General features: G+C 36.2%; 2 protein-coding genes across 2 annotated transcripts in view; one reads left to right on the top strand and one right to left on the bottom strand.

Annotated features, from left to right (window-relative positions):
• The first annotated feature begins 574 nt into the window (after positions 1–574).
• On the top strand, positions 575–2,993 carry npb (neuropeptide B). The gene is made up of 2 exons (XM_051694657.1): positions 575–1,182; positions 2,009–2,993. Exons 1-2 carry the CDS (start codon positions 904–906, stop codon positions 2,135–2,137), a joined length of 408 nt encoding a protein of 135 aa, XP_051550617.1. The 5' UTR covers positions 575–903; the 3' UTR covers positions 2,138–2,993.
• A 137-nt stretch (positions 2,994–3,130) lies between these two features.
• gnav1 (guanine nucleotide binding protein (G protein) alpha v1) overlaps positions 3,131–20,119 on the bottom strand; it is a 40,995-nt gene continuing 24,006 nt past the window's right edge. The window contains exons 6-9 of the mRNA XM_051694636.1: positions 12,750–12,879; positions 10,895–10,966; positions 7,130–7,217; positions 3,131–4,872 (exon numbers count right to left, since the gene is read on the bottom strand). Coding sequence (XP_051550596.1) covers positions 4,682–4,872; positions 7,130–7,217; positions 10,895–10,966; positions 12,750–12,879 — 481 coding nt within the window. The 3' untranslated portion in view covers positions 3,131–4,681. The remainder of the gene's footprint in view (positions 4,873–7,129; positions 7,218–10,894; positions 10,967–12,749; positions 12,880–20,119) is intronic.

The raw sequence follows: 20,119 nt of genomic DNA, 5'->3' as shown, positions 1-20,119 counted from the left end.
TTAGCTAAACATAGGAAATGAAAATATATAAAATGCTACTCTAAAACCAGTTGCACTTCTAATGCAGTAATTTAGCTGAATGTGTTTATATAAGTATTAAAAAAAAAACAAAAAAACAATGTCACTAGAAATGGACTGCAATTTACTAGTTTAATTTTAGACATTTTGACCATTTTAAGAACTGGAATAATTTATTTGTATGTAATGTTACTATCTGGCTTATCATTTAAATCTTATTGCAGATACCTAAGAGAGAATTTTCCAAAATGCATTTTCGCATGAAATCTGAGAAAGTATAGAAATCCGAAAGTATAACAATACAGTGTTTTGCTTATCCAAACGTGTGCAATTACAGGCAAGTCAATAATTCAATTGTCAAATAATTCATTAATGAGACTTAATGTTCAAATATTTGATTAGTTTGTGTTTTTGCTTTGTCAAATTATATTAGTTGCTACATATAGAATCTAGATATAGATATATGCTATAGAATTTTCTCAGCCTGTAAAAATAAGTATTAATGGAGGAAAAAAAGCACACCACGTGACGTCACTTGGACACTTATTTTGCAGTGCATCCATGCGTCTTTACGCACGGGATTTTCTCTTTTATAATTTATGGTGTGACGCCAGAAAGACGTTTATTGATCAGTATAGACAGGCCCAGTGACAGAGAAACGATATTAACCCGTCACACATCACATCTGCTTGACGTTAAAGAGTCCCCGACCGTCTCCAAACGCGTAAAGGAACGCAGATCAATCCTATTGGCCGGAAATATGAATCATCTAGTGGGGGAATGACGACCGAGATCACGACTGAGGGCTCTATATAAACTCCAAAGGTGTAGACCACTCAGTCAAAAAGCTACGAGACATCACTTCATAACACACGTTTAAGTCAAATGCGCGTAATGGAGAGGTCCGTCAGATCAGTGCTGGTGTACGTGGCTGTTTCCATCCTCGTCTCCTGCCAACCTACAGACGCCTGGTACAAGCAGTCGACCGGTCCGAGCTATTATTCCGTCGGCAGAGCCTCGGGTTTGCTGTCCGGGATCCGGAGATCGCCGTATGTGCGCAGATCCGAGACAGAATCAGCGCTGGACAGCAGCGAGACCCCCGGCGTCTCCAACAACGTGATTCCCGACTTTAGCAGCAGACAAACTCCAGTCCTTAAAAACATGGTAAATGCAGTTTATTGGGGTGACATTTTAGAATAATTGTCATCTATTTCAATTTCATTAATACATTTAAGGATAAAAAATAAAATAAAGGACAGTTGTGTACATTAAAATATTGTAATATGTTTAAACGACTTTCCTGTTATATACTGGTAACACTTTGTTGTAACTTGCATTAATAAATCACTAACTAACCTAATATAGTGCTTAACACATCCATATGTGACCTTTATTCATGGCATTTCTATTACATTTTCGTAACTCTTTATTGTAATTTTCATTGTCAATAAAAAACATTATATAGAGAAATACATTTGAATGTACATTCATGGTCTATTAAGCATTATGTAATGTCAAAATGTTTGTTATTGTGTTATTGTAAAGTGCCACCCAATATTTGTCCTAATGACAACTAATATGATTTATACTAACATGATTCTGATATAAGGCATATGGCACATGTAAAGATTTTATATTTACCATATAAATATTAACCATTCTTTATTTTGGTTACCCATGCGCATTGAGGAACACTTTATTTTGAGTTTTACTATTTAATATGTATGTATGTATGTATGTGTGTATATATATATATATATTACCTATTGAAGAAAAAATATATTTGCATTATCTTTATCTGTAAATTAGGCTATTTGATATTTGGTGCATCTGTTTTCTCTATTTTTAATAACACTGATTTGAAGAATTCCTTAAAAGTCATTTATTCATTAATTATCTTTGCTAAATAAGACTTCAGATTTTTTTTGTCTTTCAGTGCAAATGTCTTCTGAATTTCCATTAATGTTGACTCTGCCATGCTTTTCCTCAGGCCATTTGCGTAAAGGACATTTCTCCGAACCTGCAAAGCTGTGAGTTGGTTCAGGACGGTTCGAGCACGTTTCGGTGCAAAGCAGACGTTTTCCTCTCCCTCGATTCACTGGACTGCTTCAGCTCCTGAACATAAGGCATCTCTCTCCCACCCCAACCCAAAGTCTCTTCCATTTCAGGAGTATTTACAGCCAAGGCAGTGAGGCGTACTGTTGACATTGAATGTTTACTTGATTTACACCAGGGATGTTAAGTCCTGATTATGGAGATCTACTTTAGTGCAAAATAAAGTTCCAAACCTGGGTTAATATTGTAGCGACGCGCTGATAGGTTTTAAAAATACTGACGAATTTTTTTTTTTTTTTTTCAATAGCCGATATTATAAATCGATACGGCTTTGGTACCTTAAAGCGGTTCACTAAAGCTCCATTTCAGAATTGTATAATGCTTTGTGAAATCATAATGAGAAAGTATAATGTACAATAGAACATGGGGATAACGGTTTAGTTTAAAAGTTTAGTTTTTGTTTGAATTTGGAAATTTCCGTTCTATAGTATCGGCGTAATCGTACCGACACCGGTTAAAAAAACCGCGAATATTGTCAAATACCGATTAAGTGATTCACGCAATTCAGGCAAGCGACTCTATAAAACTAAAACGCACCAGTTAAAATGAATGAAGCTGTTTCTCTGCAAGGGAGCCAAGTCCTCATCAAGTCCAATTCAAATCAAGGCATTCAGGGGCATAGATTCCAGGGGGGATGGGGGTGAGGTAACCCCTTCAAAAATCAAAATAATCAAGTGCAACCCCCCCCCCCCCCCCCCATATTTATACCATGATCAATGGAAACATGTAAATGCTTTGCATGCAACCCCCTCAAATTCAAGCTAATCTATGCCCTTGACCACATTGCTTTCAGCATAGACATGTTTTTTATGACGTTATTTATTGGTTTCGGGTGTGTTGGATTAGCCTATGAGCTAAATTCTGCGCGAAAGTATATCTCCATGAGTTGCAGCTATTGAACACCCTGGTTCACACAATGTGAAAAAGTCTGCTGCTTTAAATTAGTAAAGGAAAAGGCATTACAACACCTGAAATCCACAAAAACAAAATTGAGAAGTATTTGCTGTTTTCTGTGTTATTTTTTTTATTTATTTTTTTGTCCCCTTGCGCCCACCAGTTTCCTCTCTACCTACTTCCAGATGTACTAAATGTTCATAAGAGTACTCTGTAATAAGCAGAAACTTTGACAGATGTTTTCTTTATTTTATTAAACTTGACATATACTGTTCACCTTTGTGTACGTTTGTTTTGCCTGAGAAATATGAAGAGTTTTTATTGTTCTTTTATAAGTGAGGAATCTGTTTGCACAATCATGACAAAAAAATATTCAAAACTATTTTAGTGTAATTCCCATTCACAGTGGTTTTCTTCGCATTTACAGAGCGCAACTCAAATTTGAAATGCCTTTAAAAGAGAAAAGCGACATTTAAACAGCAAAAGTACAAATTATCAACAAATTTTCAATTCATAAATGAGAAGATATTTGAAGCCAAATGAGGAAAATAAATCAATGCATGTACAATTTTTGTTCTTTTTTTTTTTTTTTGCATATGAAATTGCGATAACTCTTGCTACAAGAAGGATTAAGATAAGTGTACGTGTGTTTGGCGAATGGGCTCACACTGTTACTTCGAAAACTTTTAAGATCAAACAGCCACTAATTCAGTTGAGATGTAAAGTCAATCAAAGTGTGTCAGAGACAATGGACAAATAAAATAGTAATCCATAGAGACTACATGCTCTTCAACAACTTTAAAACAATGCATTGGATCACAAAAATGTAAACAAGCAATAACCCAAACACTTTGTGCAACATGATATTGGACACTTTCTGAACGGAAAAAGACTTAAAGGGATAGCGCAACCAAAAATTGTGATTCTGTTATCCTTTTCTACTTATGTTGGTCCAAACCCGTGAGACAATGAAAGTGAATGGCGACTGAGGCTGTTATTCTTCCAAACATCATTGTGTTGCACAGAAGAAAGAAAGTCATACGAGTTTGAAACGACATGAGGATGAGTAAATGACGACAACATTTTCCTTTTTAGGTGAATTATCCATTTAAGGTTGTTCAACTGTAGATTTACACAAGGGAAATTTTATTTTTTAAGTGATGATTAACCATGGTAACATACAAACACAGGAAGAGGGCGATGCTCTTTGTCAGGTGGAGCATTATGGGATGCATGGCTGAGCAAGTCGACCACCCATACAGACAGCTCAATCACAGAAAATCCAGGCTAAAGTCAAACCACTCTCAACGACCTCTTTCATATATAGCTGTTGCATTTAAAGCAGTATTACACACTTAGAACAGAGCATTGTGTGATTTATGAAGGTTAATTATTGAACATTAAAGACAATGACTATATGTTTTGTCATTGATTAGTTTGATTACGTAGCATCTGACAGAATTCAGTGGGGTTTATTGCTATTGCTTTACGCAAATGAATAAAAACAGATTCTGTTCCGAGCATCATTTATAATAAATATCATATGCATCATTAATCAGTCATTTAGATGACAGCTGTATTGTCCATCAGTCTTCATTAAGCTTTTGGGTTCTGTCGGCGTTACAGTTCCGAATGCAGTGGAATCTTTTAGAACTCAAAGCAAAGAAACGGCCTCCAGGTTCTCCTTGATGATGGTGTCCATGACGACCTGGAAAACAACTTGTATGTTGGAGGTGTCCGTTGCTGTGGTGAAGTGGTGGTAGATGAGCTTTTTGGGTGTGGCATTGAGGGACACGAACATGGCGGCAATGAACCGGGCGGCCGCGTCCACATCGCAATCTGCTCCTAAAAATACAGACAGAGGGAGGTTAAAAAATGGTTTTCTCTGATGTCAGACTGTTCAAAAAACAAAAAAGCAAAGCAGTAAAAAAATAAATAAATAAATAAAAAAAATCTTAATGTTGATCCAAGAATTAAACAGGAAATCCACTGTATCCCACACATCTGAGAGCAGACCCTGTGGAAAAACCAGCTTAAGCTGGTAGCTGTGTTTTGGAACATGATAGCTGGTTTAAGCTGGTCATAAACTGGCCGAAGCTGGTCATGAGCTGGTCCAAGCTGGTTTTGGAAGATGGTAGCTGGTCGACAGAGCTCATGACCAGCTCATGACCAGCTTCGGCCATCTAACATGTTCCAAAACACAGCTACCAGCTTAAGCTGGTTTTTCCACTAGGGCACGGACTGAAGTAAAAAATAATTGTTTTTTTCCCCATTTTAAAGCAGGAAAAAATGAAGTGAGCAAATCTATGCATATCTGAGAAGATCTGCTCAAAAACACAGGGTCTGATGAAGTGGATCAATCTGGAAGACTTTGATGCTAAATTTATATTTGCATGATCCATGCATTTCTGGCTTGCCTGAGTTAATGGGTGAAATGTAGTTGTGAAAAGGTTCTGGGTGGAAGGGTTTTTTGTAATCTCCTATCCAGATGGGATTAAGTTTGTCATATAAAGTCAGGGGGGATCATGAAGACATTCTCATGTGAGAAATTTCCAACCTCATCCGTCTTGACCTTTTCTTTACAAGGAAAAAAACTACAGGATCCATTCTGGCTGATTAGGCAGCCAAACTACAAACCCAAATCGACTTGGTGGATTCTCTCTTAATGGAAGGACAGAGCTTCCATTAGAAAGAAAAGAATTGAAAAAATAGAAAGAAAGAAAGAAAGAAAGAGAATGAACAAACACAAAATGAAAGACAATAAAACAAAAATAACTAAATGAATGAAAATGAACAAATAAACAATTAACTGAAAATGAGAATGAACAAAATAATTAATAAATAAATGGCAAACAAACAAAAGGAATAAATGTACAAAAAAGTTATACAATTAAAAAACAATTATACCAAAGCAACAAAAATAACCACAGAAATGAAAGATAGAGAACAAACAAATGGAATAAAAAGAAAGCAAGCAAGCAAGAAAGAAAGAAAGATAGAAAGATAGAAAGAAAGAAAGAGAATAAGCAAAATGAAAGAAATGGAACAGTCTGTTAATAAAAAAGAAAATGAACGAACAATAAAAGTAGAACAAACAACATATGAAAGACTGAACAAATGAAAAGAGAAAACAAAAAGGATGAACAAAATAAATGAAAGGAACAAACAAACAAACAGAGTGAACAAATTAATGAAAACTAACAAACAAAAGAATAAACAAATGAACAAATGTGTACTAACAAAAGGATGTACAAACAAGTGAGAACAACCAGAAAACTAACAAACCAAAGAAAGAAAACAAACAAACAAACGAAAGATAGAGAACAAAACAAATGGACTAAAAAAAACAACAAAAGAAAGCAAGCAAGAAAGAAAGAACAAACAAAAGAGAATGAAAAATAAACAAAAAACTAAACAGAAGAAAAAAAAGAATGAACAAATGAAAACAAACACAATGATGAACAAAAAACAACAAAAGAGAATTAACAAATGAATAAGAGAGAACAAACAGTGAACTAAAAAAAAGAGAATGAACAAAAGAAAGATAAACGAAAGTGAATGAACAAAAAGAGAATGTACAATCAAGACAACAAACAAAAGCAAAAGCAAAAACAAATAAGAAATTGAAACAGAGTGTGGCGAGGAAGAGGGTGGGGCTGGGCCGTGATGACGCACACCCGGCCCCTAATCAGGCTAATCAAGCCGAGAAGAGATGGATAAAGGCGGCCAGAGGTGGCAGTTCGGCAGAGAGAGAGTGCTACAGGCAGCTGCCCTGTATGCGTTTGTGTTGTATGTCTTTTGCTTTTAGTTAATTATTAAATTATTATTTATACTGTCAAGCCGGTTCTCGCCGCCTCCTTTCCCAGTATCCTGTTGCACAGAACAAACAAATGGAGTAAAGAAAACAAACAAAAAAAACCACAAGATGTTTACACCGAACAGAGCTTTAACCGTTAACTCAAAAACATGGAATAAGTAAACAACTAAAACCCTTGAATTTGATCAATGCGGCCTGATAAAATAAACATTACACAATACACACACTTCCCGAAGTGTCTGCAAAGAAAATAAATTCATGTGCAAATCCGTTACAATCTCTCACCTCTGAACTGGGGAAGGTAGTGCCGCAAATGCCTCCCGGAGTGGAGAATTTTCTCTTGGAATAGATCAATCTTGTTCATGAATAAGATCTGTCAAACAAGAGACACTCAGGGGCGTAGCAGTCATTTTAAAAGTGGGGGGACACATTTGTCAGTAGGTTGCTCGCACAGACCCAACACTTACAGTGCAGTATTTATGTATGACAGTATATATTAATATACAAGTATGATATAATAATTATATTAATATATACGTATTATTTACTTTTAATATTTGTAGTATTTTAAAGATTCAAGTATTGCAAAATAATTGCAACATTTAGCTAAATTAGCTGCAAAAATAAAGAGCATCTTGTGGCGCACTTGCTTCTGTTTCACACATGACAATAAAAGACGGAGCACAAGCTGGTCTTCAATAAATTATTATGACAGTTGTGCATGTGTACATTTGTATTTTTTACTCTGTGCTTGTGCATTGTCGGATTTAAATTTATCCAAGTGGTTCGAGTGTTTTGACTACGTTCACCAAAATTTGTTCAGATCCATTTAATGATTCAGTGACCATTTCTGGTGATGCCAGAAGACAAATGAGTGTCTTGTGTGAAATTAGTCATTGAATCATCGATCAAAAGAAAATTTTAATCCTTTAAAATGTATATGTCTACAGACCTACAAAGAGACTTTAGTAGAGGTTTTATGAATTATAAGAACAAAGCAAATCTATCATTTCCCTACAGTTTGTGAGCTGCTGAGCATGACTTTTATCAAAAGACAACAGTAATAGCCTTATAATAATTATGAGTTTAAATAACGTCTGTACGTTTTCATGTATAAAAAAGCGTGTCTACATATCTATTCACTTCAGTAAAATGTTTAAGTGTTCAGAACACTTGCAGATCTATCTTTTTTCCCTTTGTCGACTGCACACCAATATAGAGGTAAAAATCAGGAGCTGATATTAAAAATAGCTTTACATATTTCACACAGATCTAGAGTAATCTGCTTAAATTGGCAAAAACATCTGATTAAACTATTACCTCACAAACAATGTAAAAAGAATAACTTAATGAAGACACATGCGCTGATATAAACTTCACTTACAATGTGTGCTTAAATGAAGGATTGTCCTTTGTTTTGTTTTCTGCAGTGCATTTCACATAGTGCTGCCAATCAAGAACGATATGCCGATAAATAACTCTCGTTTGTGTGTTCCTCATCTCTAGATTATTCATTTAGATCAACATCAATGCTGATAAAAACATGGATAAATGAGCATCGTTAAAAGCAACTTTGTAGAAATGAACGGAGCTGCACTGATTAGACTGTCTGACTGACGGCCTATTATGTAAGGGTTGTTTCGGCTCATGAAACCTGTGATTGGCTGGATGGTCGCTCAATCAATCCAAAGAAACAAAATGCAAAGAATACTGTATACCAAGGGTCGGCAACCTATGGCATGAGTGCCAGCATTGGCACATGGAGGGGTAATCACTGGCACGCCAGCAACGGCGAGAGAGGATTAGGCTATTTTATTTATATGAAATTCCGCACCTGCATTCTAGTTTGTATCTTGATGTAATCCTTCCCCATAATCACGCAGCGTGTTTTCATCAGCTGAATGGGAGGCTAGACAAAAAGTTCAAATGTGACGAGACTGCAGTACCCAACGGACTCGTGCAGCGCGTGCAAGCCATTCGTGTTTCACTTTCGGTTAATTGCGCAAGTTAAAACGTGCCCGCTTCCCTTTGGTCAGGCTGCAAGGATGACAGCCTACATTCCTTCTTTCATTTTGTTTTCAGAACAACACGTGATGTAATAAGGAAAACACCACTATTAATCCTTGAGATTTCCAACCCAGCATACAGGTACACACCCTCCTTAAACCATGGTCACACTCAAAATCACATTAAACGATTAAAAGAGAAAACATGCAAACCTGAGTCTATTCAAAATATAAATTAAACCTGGAAATAAAGTTTTAGGAGGTTTTGCAGGTGCGATTCACTGAAAAGGGCTAAATATCTGATCTGCTTGTGATGCGCGAATGTCTTGCACGTGCAGCACGAGTCTCGTCGGACTTTAATAGTGTTTAGTCTCCCATTCAGCTCATGAAAACACACACTACATCAAGATGTAGACTGGAATGCAGGAGTGAAAAACTTCGTGATCAGTAATCAAATAAGCACATTTGTGACATTAATCGTTTATACAAAATTAGTTATCAGTTAAATTAGAAAAATGCAAAATAGAAACATTCACAAGTGGACTCAAACTTCGGAAAATCACATACATGCACATATATATACATGTATGGCAGCCATTCCATTCCAGTGTCTGTTGAATTCCTGCTTGAATTTTTGTACCAGGAGTGGCATAAAGTCATCCAACAGCAATGTGAAAGACTTGTGGAAAGCGTGTGTAAAGGTAGCCAGCTGATAGGTAGCTGTGCAGTGTGTTAACCTCACTCCCCTCACCTCAAGAGGCGCATTAGCGACTGATGCTCGTTAGCGTGCCCACCTCCCACACCAGAGACACCGGTTCGAATCCCTTTTGGAGTGGGACAAGCAGGACTGGTTACAGTGGTGCTGTGACCCGGATGGGAGTGAGGTTTAGGGGGGGTGAGCGTAATGGTAGCCAGCTGGTAGGTAGCTGTGCAGTGTGTTAACCTCACTCCCCTAGCCTCAAGGGGTGCACTAGCGACCATAGCCTTTAGCCTCCTTGTTAGAGCGTCCGCCTCATACACCAGAGATGCCAGTTCGAATCCCGTTCGGAGTGGGACAAGCAGGACCGGTTACAGTGGTGCTGTGACCCGGATGGGAGTGAGGTTTAGGGGGGGTGAGCGTAATGGTAGCCAGCTGGTAGGTAGCTGTGCAGTGTGTTAACCTCACTCCCCTAGCCTCAAGGGGTGCACTAGCGACCGTAGCCTTTAGCCTCCTTGTTAGAGCGTCCGCCTCACACACCGGAGACACCGGCTGAAATCCCGTTCGGAGCAGGTCAAGCAGGACTGGTTACATGTGCAAAGACGCATGAAAGCTTTAATTAAAAATCAGGACCTTGAGGACCTACAATACTAGGTAAAATTTTTATTAGCACAATTTTTTCCCATTTTAGAATAGAAGTCATTAAAACTATGAAATAACATAAAATGGAAGTAAGGGGATAATGTAGTGACAAAATAAATGTAAAAGTATGAGGGTTTGGTGATGTCAGCTTACAAACGGTCATTTCAAAGGTTGAGAAAGTTATTACATTTTCATGAAAGATTACAACATAATTCTTTGGAATAATGTGCACCGATAAATCGCTCACAATCAGAATGATAATAAGGTCAATTTTGAATCTAGAAATATTAAATCATTAAAATTGGTTATAGGTATGAGTTAAGGCACAAATGACGTGTTTGGACAGATAGTAAAGTTTAACGTTTACATAAAAATGACCGAAAACCAGGGCCTAGCCACCATAGAGGGGGGCCATTTGCCCCCTCCAACATTCAGATTAATGGTTGACTGTTATGTGTTTTTCAATGGCCGATTCTTAAACTATTATATTTGGTTCACCCCAATCCTGAATATATAGTTACATTCTTACCCATAATTATTACATTAAAAATATCTTTGTAGAATAACGTCTCTTGTGTATGTGTGCTCATATCCATTGAACAAACTCTGCTTTTGGTCACATCTGTTGACCATTTGCATCGTCTCTTGAGTGATGGGATGCGATTTGATTGGCTCTCTCTCATTGTTAATTGAGCGTTCTCTTACCATAGAGGTACATCTGAAGAAGACATTATTGCAGATTGATGAGAACAGCTTGAGGCTCTCCTTCAGTCGATTCTAAATAAGGACAAAATTAAAGACAAGCGCTTTCATTACCACAAGATCCCATGATGCTCTGTAAAGATGTCATATATGCAAACTGCTGGACAGGCTGGGGTCGGTGAAATGAACAATTTGTGAACACACTCCAGAATTCATTAACGTAATGAGATTTTGTGTTACTGACTATTAGTATTATAACAGTACTAAACTTTAAATCTATAAATGCTGTAATATGTCACAAAGTGGCTTAAAAGATATTTTCAGCCATAAAAATGACAATTTACAGGCAATTAATTTTATAATAAAATAAAAGTTAGTATTAATAATGTTTGTATATATTTATTAATAATAATACCTATTTTATTATTTTACAATAATTTCATTTGTTTAATTTAAATTTGTTTAACTGTCCTTAATAATGGTATTAATTATATAATTAAATAAATATTTATATTTACTCATAATTATTATTAATATTATACATTTTTTTATAAATAATTTAATTGTAGTCTACTTTAAAAAAATATGTAATTCTTAGGGGCCTGTATATCTCAGCGAGTATTGACGCTGACTCCCACCCCTGGAGTCACGAGTTCGAATCCAGGGCGTGCTGAGTGACTCCAGCCAGGTCTCCTAAGCAACCAAATTGGCCCGGTTGCTAGGGAGGGTACAGTCACATGGGGTAACCTCCTCGTGGTCACGATTAGTGGTTCTCGCTCTCAATGGGGCGCGTAGTAAGTTGTGTGTGGATCGCAGAGAGTAGCATGAGCCTCCACATGCTGTGAGTCTCTGCGGTGTCATGCACAACGAGTCACGTGATAAGATGCGCGGACTGACGGTCTCAGAAGCGGAGGCAACTGAGACTTGTCCTCCGCCACCCGGATTGAGGTGAGTAACCGCGCCACCACGAGGACCTACTAAGTAGTGGGAATTGGGCATTCCAAATTGGGAGAAAACGGGATAAAATAAATAAAATAAAATGTAATTATCTAATATATTTGTCATAATTATACATATTTGTAAAATAATTATTACTAACATTTTATTAATTAAAATAAAGCAATTTGATTTTAGTTTAATTTAAATCTGTTCACTGCCTTTTCAAAAATTAGTATTCAGTAATAATAATAAATTGATTTGATAATATTGATTAATTATTATTTCTAAGATTTTATTATTGTAAAATATTAACATTTTTGATTAACTTCCTTTAACTGTAATTACAAAAATGTTTTATTCATTTGTATATTTATAAATAATATTTATGAATATTATGTATTTTAAAATAAATAACTTCATTGAAAATGTATTTAAATGTGTTGCCTTGAGCAACTCTGACAAAAATATAGTGTTCATTAATAACATGGATTATATGTATTAATATGTATTCATAATAATTTATTACACATATTTTATAATTCAAAACAAAGCAACTTGATTTTAGTTTAATTTAATTTAGTTTCATTGCCTTTAACTGTCCTTACAAAAAATTTATTAATTAGTGATATTCATTCTATTTATTATGTAATATTAATTATATTTCTTTTATTAAAAATTAAGCCATTTAATTTAATTTAAATTTGTTTGATTGCCTTTCACTGTCTTTACAAAATGTATAAAAAATTCCTAAATCCTCTTGAATATGGAGTGTGTAATTGCATTTAGTGGCAACAAACAGAATTGCAAAAATAATGATTCTGTGGTTTCCAAACAGGTTTCCCAACACTACCACATTCAACCATTGGTCAGATAGCCCCACCACAATTTGAGTGGCAATGGAAAGGATGAATCTTCTCACCATGGACGGATCTTCCACTAGCGTCATGTCATACCCGCTCAGAGACACCACGAACAACACGGCCCTTACATCTTCAAAACAACTGATCCACTTCCTCCTCTCCGTCCTCTGACCCCCAACATCATACATTCTGTAGAGAGAGAGACACAGTGGAAATGAAACCTCTCAAAAATTAAAACATGGACCTTTGCTTTCTGCTGATGTCAACAATCCCTCTTACTTTTCAACCACCTGTCATATAGAGACCACTTTTCACAACCAAATCAATTCCCAGTGCATAAAAGCAGGTCTTGACCTAACGCAATTCGGGGTTTTTTTGGTAGATTTTTTTCCATTAATAAGCTCAGTCAAATTTTCCCTCTCTCTGTTTTAGACTCCAATGCTAAAAGGAATCAGCATGTTTGCTTGTAGTTAGCGAAGAGACAACAATCGCCATTAAAGCTATATGAGTGTTGTTGTGAACAGCAGAAAACAGTGTTTGGGTGGATTTTAAATGGCCTTTTCAAACAAAGCCAAGACTTTCTTCATTAAAGGTTTCTGTCCTACATGTTTGTTCTTGAAACATTTCTAGAGGAGCTGAGAAATCAGCCGGGAGAGGATTTCTACAAAAGAGCTACAGCAAAGAGCTCTAAATTATGTGGTCAGTCAAGCCAGCGAGCGAGCGATCGAGGGTTGTTGTTTTGCACACCATCATCACCCGAGAGTTTATTCAACGGGAACATTTCTTGATCTAAAGGGAGACGGCCGTGAACAGTCAATCTCTCTCACACACATTCAATCTCATATTTCCACTTCATTGTGTGCCATCTCATCACTTTATAAGTAAGAAGAATTCTTCCGCACATTTGAAAGGTGGACAGACGACAAGTAGGGCTTTGCAATCTTTTAAAATTATCAATACACACACTTCAATCCTGATGGAAAAATAAATCTATATGTGCTTTATGGGACACTAACACCTAACAGTATTTCCTACAAAAGTTAGTCAAAGGAATTCATGAATACAGCTGATGTTGCACTAAAATCTGAGGGCAATTTTGACACCACAGTGACTTGTACATCAGATCAAGTTTTCTTTTGTACAACAAACAGAAGCTAAAATGCCAATGGTAATAAAAACCAAACTAAGAGATTTGTAAAAGTTATAAACATTAACAAAATTTACATCGACAAACACGATATAATATAATATAATATAATATAATATAACAGCCTATCTTTACTTTTAAAATTATATAAAAAATATAATAAATAAAACCAAAAATAATTATATTTACACAACCATCAATAAAATAATAAAATACAATACAATACTTAAAAAAACCCTATTATCCATCCATCCATCCATCCATCCATCTATACATTTTCTAACAAAAATCACAAGAAAAAAAAATCTAACCTAATTAATCTTTATCTTGTTTTTTTTTTAAAACTTTTTTATCTGTCACATCTTTTTCTGCCTGCAGCGAGATTTAATAATGGCTTTGTTTGATTATGGGATATTCTGATGAGGGAAGAACACACTAAATAATCATGGCAGACGAAGTGACACTGATTAAAAATGCAAGTCCTTTCTCTTATCATCAGACTGCTAAATACAGCTTCCATCTCAAGGATGACCCGAAACAACCTGATATTTAGATCTGGAGAGGATATTGGTGTTGAAGGCGAGGGAATCAGTTTGGAGATGTAGCTGACTCATTAAAAAATTTCATATACTGGGAAAACGAAAGAAAAAGACTTGGGATATAGTGCACAGGTCGTATGAACTACTTCTATGATGTATTTCTACTGCTTTTTTGTCCTTTTTTGAGCTTGAAAACCCTTGGTCCCCATCCACATTCATTGTATGGAAAAGAGCAGCTCAGATATTCTACTCTTTGGTGTTTCAGAATTCAAAGAATAACATTTTTTGGGTGAACTATCCCTTTAAGACTCATGCTCGGAGCTGTTGTCAGTAACGGCAGTTTCATATATCCTCCGTGGTATCCTAATAAGCTGAGGTTATTGCTGCTTCAAGGACAACAGCGGGCAGTCACGTGCACTTCATCTTTATCAGCACACTTGGTTGTGATTGGTTAATGTTGTGTCTATACTGTACACCTATATACACAGAATGGCAAAAGGTCCGGCAGTTTATTAATTATTTATTTTATTGAGTTTACTTGCATGCAGACATATAAATTGTGGTGTACTATAGGTTCGGTTTGAATAATTTTAATTTGCTTTTGTGTCTTTCCTATAATCTCCTGATTATTTTAGTGTTGTACTGCACCCAGAGCCGCGGAAGAGACACGGCCAATGTGAACGTCCAACGCGACCGCCCTGCATGTGTGAACCCGTAAGGTGAAAAATTCAATAGAAGTGAGGGTCCAAAGATGTGTTAGGGGGCAGAGAGAGACAGATGGTCTGTTACCAAGAGTCACAAACCTTTGAGCTTTGCTCCATCCGCTCTAAATTATTCAAATTACCCTTTGTCCTTTCATTTATACAGAGAAAATAAAACTTGGCAAAATTCTTTGAATCTCACGACACCTCAAAAAACAGAATTTTTAATTGTAATTGCGTTCTCCTTTACTATACGTTGGCGAAAGCTGAAATTTCACTTATTATGAATTATTTATATTAGGAACATTTGGCCACATGAATAACGCATCATGTTAGAAAACACAATGGAACTAAACTATGCATTAGCAAGGACTAACAATGCAACATTAATATTTAAATCTATTGTATAACATTTACATATAGCCAGAAGAAACAGCATGGAGGATTATTTACAGCTGCAGCATGTCATTTCTGCATGTTTTGGGGTCACCGAATGGAATTGCAAAAATGATCGTTTTCTAACAGGTTGTCTTGAACACTCCCACGTCTTCCATTGGTTAAACAATCAGACAGACCTGCCCCAAACTCACACCATTGGTTGGGTCAATGTTGCTGTAATTGGGCTGGTCGGGATGCTCAAACAAACAGTATCTCGCAAATGTTAGAAGAAGTAGAACATCTACCAAATTTGGGAGCTGAGATTCATTATTTTCAGTCTGTACAAAGAAATCTCGACAATCTCAGATTTCCCATGAATAGAACTATTGAGTTTAATCACAATGCACAATAAATGCAATCAAAGTATTGAAATGCTGCAACCATGTGAATCCAGTGATACGATCTTAAAGATTCGGTACAGGACACGTTTGAAGTGCTGCAATAAGGCTGATCAGTGGAGCATGAAGAGGACTGACAATAAGTTGTCATTCTAGACCACATCAATTAACTCAAAGGGAAATCTAAAGAGATTTCGAATAACCAAAAATAATCCTGTGGAACACAAAAGGAGATGTTAGTCTGTCACCATTTACTTTGAGTAAAATAATGACAGAAATTTAATTTTTGTGTGAACTACCCCTTTAATCATTATCTCTTTAATCCATTGTGATTGTATTTATATTGAATTTGACTTGTGACTTCAGATTGTGTATGATCCAGTCCCCGGGGGCTTTCTTAGAGTCTAGCGTTCTCCCACAGTCTTCAATTCCTGACGGGATCAGTTCAATTACTGCTGGGTTTTTTCAGACGGCTTTGGCCGATAGAGGGATCAGTTTGTGTGTATGTTCGGAGAATGATTCTTCATGACAGACAGAGAATTATGATAAACACTGAATTTGATCCAATTATGAGAATCATTGCATACAATATTTTGAAGATCTAATATTTTTTTTTTTTATAAAGATAAGACATTAAACAAAAAGCAGAATTTTATATTTTCTGAACAAAAAATGAATATCCATGCAAAACTTCATGTTGGTACAGTGGGTGGTTGCCAGGACGTTGCTTTGCAGTTGCTATGCAGACGCTGTGCAGTCTCTTAGCTTTTTTGAGTGTTTTTTCTGAGTCGCCAGGGTGTTCTGGGTGGTTGCTAGGTAATTGTTTACAGGCCAAGTCAAAAGAGCTAAAAATAGCTTGAGTCCCAAATTCAATAATAAGGATTGCTTCTACCATTGGTACAATTTAAGTTAGATGTGCCACCTTGATGCAGTAGGGGGCAGTCAGCGTAACAGCTGTACAAGAAACACACCCCCGTCACAACATCAAGGCTGCACTTCCATAGACACACTTCTGCACCTAAAGATAGCTGGATCGAGCACAAAATACAACAAGCTAGCAACACCTAGTTACATGCTAAAACATGTTAGCAACATGTTAGCAATGCCTAGCTACATGCTAAAACATGTTAGCAACATGCTACCAATGCCCAGCTACATGCTAGCACTTATCTATCTATAAAACCCGCAGTTTTTAAATTTTCCAACCAAAGTGAGATGCTCAAAAAGCATCCGTCTGACGCATGACTACATAGACTAACAAATACAAATTTGGGCTGTTGATTTAATGCGTTAATTCGGTGCGATTAATCATAAAAAAAAAGTTTAAAAACGCAATTAATCACGGACCCCGGACCATAATAAGGTCTTGCCCACTATTTTCAGCAGGGGGCAGTAAGTGAAACTCCAGCTGTATAGGCAGCGTGTGCAAGTGAACAGAGAACAAACCACACTCAGCTTGCTTGACACCAGTGATAGCACAAGATGAGAATGCATTCTTGCATTCAAACACAACTGGACGGAGCGCAATTCCGAATGCAGGGATCTTAAGACGTGTTTTTGACAGTCACCTAAAAACACTATGTTTATGCCACGACGCAACCAAAGCACTCTAAAAGCATTCGTTTGACGCATGTGTACATTAACACATCCTTAGAAAAGCCCTTATAATAAATATATCTCTGACAGATTGACAAATTCAATTGCAAAATGAGCTGCTGTGGACTGTAGGCCAATGATTGGCTTATATTCAATAACATTATATAAATATATTGCCTTCTAAAGCAACTTTTCTTGCCACAATAATGCATTTGAATTATCTGAATTATTATTTTTATAATATATAATGCATTTTTATAATTAATTGATCATTATATATTGAATTATTGTTATTTGAGGGGCTTTATCAGCAAATATTTATATTTGTGATTAATTGCAATTAATTTGATTAATCAAAATATCATGTAATTACTTTTAATAATTTTTTTTATTGATTGACAGCCCTAATATAAATACATATACATATATATATATATATATATATATATGTATTTTATTTATTTATTATTTTTTCAGTTTTAAAGCCACTTTTTGTGCTTTACTTGTCTATTGCCACAATATGAACAGTATTATAATTTTATATAGTATAATTTGAATTATAATATTTATTAGGCATATAAATTTATAATTATTCTTAAATTACCTTTTGGGGTCTTTTAGTAAATATTGCTATGCAATTAATTCAATTAATCAGCACATGATAGCCCTAAATATAATATAATATTAAAGTATGTTTAAATAATATTAAAATATTATACAAAATAATAAAGAGATGTGCCAAGGATAAAGAAAGATATAATATGTCTAAACATAAACACCTCCAACTGGGTATTTCAAACATTGCCAAAAACAATCATCAAATGTTTTAAGTGAAGACATCTTGTTTTGATTTTAAGACAGTGAAGATGTGCTTTTATGAATAACTGTTATGAAAGCCGCAGAAATTTAGATTCATAATTATGCAAAGTAAAGCAATTTAAGACACTATTGGAAAAGCACCTCAACGGAAGCCAATAAATTAGCAGACTCTCTAGGCAGAAAGATTCGATGAAAAGGCGAATGATAGAATTTAAAAAGACAGTTGCTTTCCACCAAATGCCACACAACACTCATCTTTGTGTGCAATCTGAAAGAGTCTATGGCATCTCATAACTTTAAATGTCTCCATTAACATTCAAATGGCTGGTAAAAGCTGCCAAGCAGAAAATTACTCACAATTCCCATGAAACCATCCAATAGTTTTATTGGTTATCCTATGTTTGCGTGAGATGGAACTCGAGAGGACAATGGGCACGCTGGGAAAAGTTCTTCGTTCCGACAGTTTGAAGAACAAGTGTCATTCTGTACTGTAACTGTGCATAGTAAAACAATAAAAACCAAATGCTTGTTGCAAAGCTGTAGAAACAAAAACTTCAAACAAATAGTAGTATCAAAGTTAACAGATTGATCTTTCATATACAAACCTTTACTGGTAGTATACATGAACCTGTAACCAGATGTTTAACTAAACGTAGACACCAATTACCACATACCTGCAGGATAGCAGTTGTTTGTGTCTCTTTACTTGTTTCTACATATTTTAGTTTAGACTTTAGGCAAGACATCACAGCAAGCGAAAAGCACTAAACTAATTATACGAATCAAAACAAGTCTTGCATCCAAATCATTAGAAACAGTCAAAGCTGAACGCATGCTTGTTGCTGATAATGCCAGTTAAGATATTGACGTATGGAACGATGCTTCAGAACGTAATGCAAAGATGACATTTCGTAAGATAGCGAGATGGAAAATGTCGCTCATTTTGACAAGGTCAGTATGAAGAATTGTGAATTTTATTGGGGGATCTGCCATTGCCAACCATCAGTGATCAATTTCCCTGAGTGATGCCCTCAAGTTTGGTTAAACGTGGCTCTTTTAATTTATGTAAAGAAGAAACATGAGCCAACCCAGCTGGAAAGACCAGCTTAACCCAGCTTATATTCTGGAGTTTAAGTTGGTTTAAGCAGGTCTCCCAACCTAACCAGATGAAAATTGCCCAAAACCCCTCTAAAACCATCAAAACAGACCAGCCTAACCTGCTAACTAACCTTAGGCTGCTTTAGAGTAAAGAGGAACTTAAACAAGCTTCTGATGTTTTGCTGGTCTTTGCTGGTTTAAGCTGGTCTAGCTAGTCTCTCAGCCTGGGTAAGCTGGTGTTTAGCTGGTCGGGCAGCAGCCTGACCAGCTGACAAGTGCCCAAAATCTGTCTAAAACCATAAAAACAGACCAGCCTAACCATTTTCTTGCCTAAAGTACAGCTTACCACCTTCGACTGGTTTAGTGGAAAGAGGAGCTCAATAGGTGGTTTACTGGTCTTAGCCGGTTTAAGCTAGGCTCCCAGTTGGACCAGCTTAAAAGTGCCTAAAACCACCTAAAACCATCAAAACAGACCAGCCTAACCAGCTTGAGCGACCAGCTAACTATCTTAGCATTGTTTAGAGGAAAAAGGAACTTTAACCAGCTTCTGGTGGTTTGCTGGTATTAGCTAGCCCTGCCAAGCTGGTGTTTAGCTGGTTCAGTGGGTCGTTTAGCAGGTCTCCGAGCCCTACCATCAAAGCAGACCAGCTTGACCATGCTGGGAGGCCAGCTAAACATATTTTTGTAAGCAGGGACAAACAACTATTTGACGATTCACAGAGGACAATACTGAGAACGGTTTACAGTCTACCT

The sequence above is a fragment of the Myxocyprinus asiaticus genome, chromosome 50 (assembly GCF_019703515.2).
Source record: "Myxocyprinus asiaticus isolate MX2 ecotype Aquarium Trade chromosome 50, UBuf_Myxa_2, whole genome shotgun sequence".
Classification (NCBI taxonomy): domain Eukaryota; kingdom Metazoa; phylum Chordata; class Actinopteri; order Cypriniformes; family Catostomidae; genus Myxocyprinus; species Myxocyprinus asiaticus.
Note: the sequence above shows the minus strand (reverse complement) of the source record. Positions and strands in the feature narration are given on the sequence as shown.